At 36.2% G+C, this 6,480-nt stretch overlaps 1 protein-coding gene across 1 annotated transcript; it reads left to right on the top strand.

Annotated features, from left to right (window-relative positions):
* Positions 1-589: 589 nt before the first annotated feature.
* LOC307124234 (tetraspanin-1-like) lies at positions 590-6,122 on the top strand (the record flags this gene model as incomplete). The annotated part of the gene is made up of 6 exons (XM_079813282.1): positions 590-646; positions 931-1,146; positions 1,244-1,318; positions 3,891-3,998; positions 4,096-4,146; positions 6,072-6,122. The coding sequence occupies 6 exons, from the start codon at positions 590-592 to the stop codon at positions 6,120-6,122; spliced, it is 558 nt and encodes a 185-aa protein (XP_079669408.1).
* Between the last annotated feature and the right edge of the window lie 358 nt (positions 6,123-6,480).

Consider the following 6,480-nt stretch of genomic DNA (forward strand, 5'->3'; position numbering starts at 1 on the left):
AGCATATGAATCTCAACAATGGTGACATACTTAATGCTGCAATGCATGCTGGGAGCCATGAGTTTTATACTGTGGTGGCTTAGTAGGATTGGAGATAAACTCTGCAGGACATCAGCTCTCTAGAACCGAACTTGCCTACCCCTGACTTAGAGGTACAAAAATTTACCCTTAAGGATACCACCCCAGTGACGGCCACTTGTACCTTAAAAGGAAAATTCAGCTTTACCACCATAGAAATATATGACATTTTAAAACATATTAAAACAGAAAACAGTTATTTTAAATTGTAATAATATTTCGCAATATTGGTGTTTTTATAGTATTTTTGATCAAATAAACACAGCCTTGGTGAGACGAAGAGACTTATTTTAAAAGCATTAAAAAAACGTAATGTTTCCAAATTTTTTACAATGCCGTATTATTAAACCGGCTAACAAAAATAACGTTAATTATTTTTCAGTGTTAAAGGTTCTCATGGCATTTACACCTGTACACCCCTGGCTCTCTAAAGACCCCTGATGTGTGCTAATGTTATGTTATAACTTCTTCCTTTTTTTTGGTCTTTTAGGAATAACAAAAATCTGCCAAAATGTGCTGTAAGGGATTCCTCAAAATCATGATGTTTGTCTTCAATGGCATCATCTTTGTGAGTAAAAGTCCTTTGTTGAGCACTAACATTTCCAATTTTTCATCATCCAACAATATTTATGACAGGTACTAACACATCTATTTGAATTATGTTAATAAAAGACTTCAAAGCTCAAATCTATTATATCTTAACTGCTCTGACGTCACCGAATGACTATCTGAAACTGAGCTACCATAACTCTTTCTTATCAAACAAGGAACATGATAAACGCACCTTCGCCCATGTTTCCACACGCAAACCTTTATTGCAGGACATCATTAAACTCCTCTTCCTCGTTGCAGCTGGCGGGTGCTGCCATACTGGCGGTGGGCATCTGGGTGGCGGTGGACAAAGTCTCTCTTCTAGGGATTTTAGATAACATTGAAAATGTTCCTTCTGAAGTGGCAGTGCTGGCAAACCTTGGCTACCTGCTGATCGGAGTGGGAGCGTTCCTGACGCTCATGGGCTTCCTGGGATGCTGCGGAGCCATGAAGGAAAGCAAATGCATGCTGCTCTCGGTGAGTGAGCCGGTTCCCATCAAATGTGTTCAGCTACACTCCCAGAGTTCAGTCCCAGATGCAGACGTAACAGTCAATGACTCGACTTTCTCCCTAGTTCTTTATCATCGTGCTCATCATCTTCCTCGTGGAGGTGGCAGCGGCGGTAGTGATCATCGTCTATGAGCCTTTGGTGAGAGCTGATGCACCGCATACACTGAACAAATCCAGTGGAGGATTTACAACTTTCACTCAAACATTGCTAGCAAATTTCACAAATAATAAAGAAAAAGCAAGTAACACATTGAATTAACATGATCTTTACAGGTATAAAGACTCAAATTGTATTTTCTAGTAAAACATCAGTGACTACGTTTACATGGACAGCAGTAATCTAATTATTGACCTTACTCTGAATAAGACAATAATCTGATTAAGGCGTTTACATGAGTTGCTTTTAGAATATTACGTTCATGTTCCCGTTTTACATGTTACAGAACATAGTTTGATTAATGGTACGTCATTACGTCCCCATGCCACGCTACGCTGTCCGGGGTCCAATCATAGCGCGACTTTCGTGGGTGTGTTCAAATCAATGGGCTCAGGCAACCCACTGTAACTTTACCTGCGGGTGTCGCTGTTGGACAGTGTGACTTTATAAAAACGAGTGATTTTTATACTTTTTTTTATGATATTATATATATATATATATATAGTTTTATTTTTTGTAATATTAAATATTGTCTTTCAGGTTTTTTTAAGAGACACTGCCCATCTTGCCTCCTTCTTGACAGCCTACATTTCGAATAATAGTTTTGATAAATGATGAAAATGTGATGAAAAGGTTTCAAAATCGTGATTGTTTGGATTGTTTTTTTTTCTGCTATCGAGCCACAAAGCGTTCACTGAATGGCATATGGCTCGCAAGCCTAGAGGTTCCCGACCGCTGTTGTAAGCAGACAAATATGAATCTGGGATTACAGATACAAAATGATCGTATTTTACTTTTAAAATGAGCATTATTGCAACACAAAGAAAAAAAATATAGAGGAGGCCGTGTCCGAGTGAGCAGAGTTTTTACGGTCTATGAGCAAGACACGCAGTCACGCACCATAGCAACACGGCAACGATTTCAGACTGAAAGGTACGTAAAAGATAAACGGGAATTTAAGCGCATTGTTTTGTACGTGCGGTTATATTAATTATAATTCAAATTCTGTTTTATTTGTCACAATATTATTGATGATTGTTTAGAGGGGCACTTTATATACTTTTGATACGAGCCCCCTTTTATTCCAATGAAAATTAAACAAATCCTTTAATTTTTGTACATTCAAAGTGCTACACAACAGAGGTTTAGGCCTTGCCTACACTCTAAAAAAAGGTTCTATATGGCACTAAAAATGGTTCTTCGTCGTAATCATAGAGGAACCACTTTTGGTGATATATAGCACCATATCTTAACATGTTCTGTATATGGTAGCGGTGCTATATAGCACCTTAGTCAAAGAACCGATGAAGAACCTCTGAAGAACCGCTGAAGAACCACTGAAGCACCAAAATTGGTGCTATATAGCACTTAAAAAGGTTCCCCTATGATTACGAGCCAAGAACCAATTTTGGTGCCATATAGAACCTTTTTTTTTTTTAGAGTGTATACTGTTAAAATTATTACATTAAGGCGCATAGGCTACGCTATAGCCTACTGTCCAAACTTTTATTTTGACGGGTTGCCTTGAAGAACTTTTTCTGTGTATATGTTATGATGATAGTTTCTCTCAAATGAAATGATACAATGCTCGTGAAGTGTAGGGCCCTATGATTTCCGCGATGCAGAAAACGCAGACGGAATCGAGGAATCCAGTCATAAAAATGGAATTTACTGTTTAAAACTGAATTTGTCAAATTTTGGATGAATAAATCCAATGCAAGTCAGCACACTTCAATCAAATCACGATATGGACTACTAGTGTATGTGAATATTAAAAGGCAAACATGCTATTGAAATATGAATCCTGCATGTTTTATGTCTCTGTCTCACGTGTCTGCGCCATTCATTCCATGACATTCCATTTTTATGAATGGATTCCATGATCCTGTACGCGTTTTCGCGGAAATCATAAGGCCCTACAATTTCTACAAGATGCACGTTCAACGCGGACACAAAGGTGGTTGTCGTGCTAATGAACACCACAGCAACCGCTTGTGCATCCGCGAACGAGTAAAGTATAAAAAGCATTTTAGGGGGCCCTTGGCTTTCGGGGGCCCCAGGCGGGGCCCCTACCTTTTCCTAATGATAAGTCCGCCCCTGACCGTGAACCTTTATCTTTTGGACCGCTCCATCTTTCAGCATTAGACGATCTGCAAATCCAGAGTTGAACTGGGCCTTGTTTATAAAACAATCGTCGCCGAAATGCAGGGAACAAACAGAAACACTTCTCCGGAAAAACAAACTCCATCCACTGTCCTCTTAACACTGGGTTCTTTTGGGAAGCTGAAATAGCATTATGGAAATGAGACGCTGATTACCTGAGCCTAGGGAAAAGTAATCGATCCCAGAGAAGATGGATGTCACTAAATGGTGGCACTCCACTACATTGACAATACAAAATACAGCACATTAAGAACCACAAGGGCTTGTTAAGTTGCATTTAACACCCACATACAGCTCATTATATGATCTGTTTATGATTCCTTAATCCTATATGGTCTTTACAAGCATTATAGAAAGTGACTGTAAAAGGCGACTTTTAACTGCATTCCAGATTGAGAAAGTACTGGCTGACATTGAACAGGATGTTGCTGAAAGCATTAAGGGAACCTATGGAACGGAGGATAGTATCACTTCAGTCTGGAATACCACTATGAATGGGGTACGACACCAGCCATCATGTGTTGAATGATCATTATAGCAGCTGTCTTCTGACATTACAGTCCCTAATAATGCAAAATCTTGTTTTTGTTTTCTAGCTGAAATGCTGCGGATATAAAAACTACACCGACTTTGAAGGCTCTCAGTTCGTAAATTCAACATCAGTATATCCTGACATGTGTTGCACAAGCAATTCAACAAGCTGTACTAAAAATGCAGCGCATTTAGCGGTATGTTACAGAACGCTTTCTGCTGAAAGCTGATATTGAGGAGATTAATGAAGTGCAAGAATGCATATAGCCTCATTGCATTAATTTTGCAAACTGAAAAAAAAAAGCTTTGGTACGGTAAAAGACGAAATGTTGCATGTGCGTAAATATGCACATGATGTGCACAAGTCTAGTTTAAAAAACTTAAAACTTTTGAAAAGTGATAAATATTAACACAGTATAGCCGAATGAATTGAGATCTGTTTACAGTAAGTAAATGCAGGTATTGCAATGATGTGTGTGTGTGTGTGTGTGTGTGTGTTTTGCGGTTGTTGTAGTCTATCCCAGGATGCTTGGAGGCATTAGTCCAGCTGATCAAGGATAATTCAGCTCTTCTGGCTGGTGTGGCTCTGGGAATCGCCGCTTTAGAGGTATTTACTTCATTCTTACTTTAACTTGAGGAATTCAGCACATGAGTGATCCTATAATTGGAGATACATTTGGCATTTCAAAAAGTTAAGGAAAAAAAACTGTTCACTTATAATTCAGTGCTTGCCAAACACAAGTTACTTCCCTTTTTACTTTTAACTAAAAAAATCATTTATTTATACAGAGAAATGAGGAAATGTGTAGAAATAACATTGGTAACAGAGTTTGACGGTAACAGGGTTGACATTTTGTTTTACTTTGTAGCCAAAAACTCCACTTGCTAGCATAAATGCTAAGAGCACATGGCACCAATTAAATTACGATTAAAAGACTTTTAAACAACCCACTGTGTGATCAGCGATAAACTCTGTTTTCCTTTTGATATTGTGGTAACAATTTTACAAAATAAACTCTTGGTGCAAGAACATTTTAGATTAAAATATTTTCTCTGCGAGCACACACACCTTTCAATGCTTCAGATCTTGTCAGTGAGGGAAAGTAACATCATTTCCTGTATCTTACATAGTTATATGAGTTAATTCCACCAATTGAAATGCAAAGTAGGGTGTGGTAACAGAGTTGACACAAGATTTATGGACTTAAAAAATAAAATAAAAATTAAAAAAAAAAAAATGTTTTAGAATTAGGAAAATTTGTATTTATGGCTTTTATAAATATAATACATTAAAATATTACCAAAAGAAAAGTAAAATTAAGTATAGATTACACAATGATACATGATGGAAAAAATACACTGACTATTTCAGACAACAAGAAATCATGATTTTCAGCTATATAAGACTTTTTACAGAAAATATGATATTGTTATGGCCTGTCACATCTTTTGATCCACGGAAATGAGTAACAAATTATTAAAATAATTAAATATATATAACCATTTGAACAAAGCAGAACAAAATAATCACTTTGGACACCAAAGGTACCTGCCATTATAGAATCACCCTTATGCAAGTCCCTCTATGTAAATTAATATGCCTTAATATGCACCGAATGACAAAAGACAAACATCATGATGATACAATAGAATTGATGGTCTGAATAATTGACAAAGCTTTAATCAGGTAAATATGTGTGCATTAATAGCAATGGTCATGATCCTGATTAATCAATACATCAAACTGTATTTTTAATCGGGGTTTTAATGTTGCTGGGTCATATTTCATGAGTTTTTGTTGTTCCGCAGACCCTCCTGAGACAAGATATTGAGGTTTATCTCAACATCTGTATAACTAAAATCATTGCAACTAAAATAAAAATAAAAAATGGGTAGTTTTGCAATACCAATAGATACCAGTAGATAATCACTCAAAAGAGAAAAAAATGAACATTTTAATTATCAAGTAACCAACTATTCTACTGTAAAGTGGGGACAAAAATATTTTATTCAATATTTCACCAACTTTGTTTCTTCACAGATTGCAGCGATGGTCGTTTCCATGATCCTCTATAAGAATGTAGGAAAATGAGACCAGGACTGACTACAGAAATTTCTGTTTACATAATTGTTTACTGTAACATTTTATTATTCAATATTTTAATTGTAGTTGTGTAAATAACACTATATATGCTGCAGTATGAATGACTTTTGCACTAAAATCTGTGATATTTTATGTTCTCTATTAATTACATTTTTATCTTTTTAACCTCAAGTAAAATATTTGTTTTATAAAAATTTTTTTGCTGTGCTACTCAGATAAGACCCTGACTCCAAAGGTTTAACATCTATAGCTGATGTCATGATGAATACTATAGTTTATTAAAGATCACAGTAACATTTTCAACATTATTTACCTATGATACATCTTGTAATATTTTCATGTATTT

Source organism: Gobio gobio, assembly GCF_949357685.1.
Source record: "Gobio gobio genome assembly, chromosome: 3".
Classification (NCBI taxonomy): Eukaryota; Metazoa; Chordata; class Actinopteri; order Cypriniformes; family Gobionidae; genus Gobio; species Gobio gobio.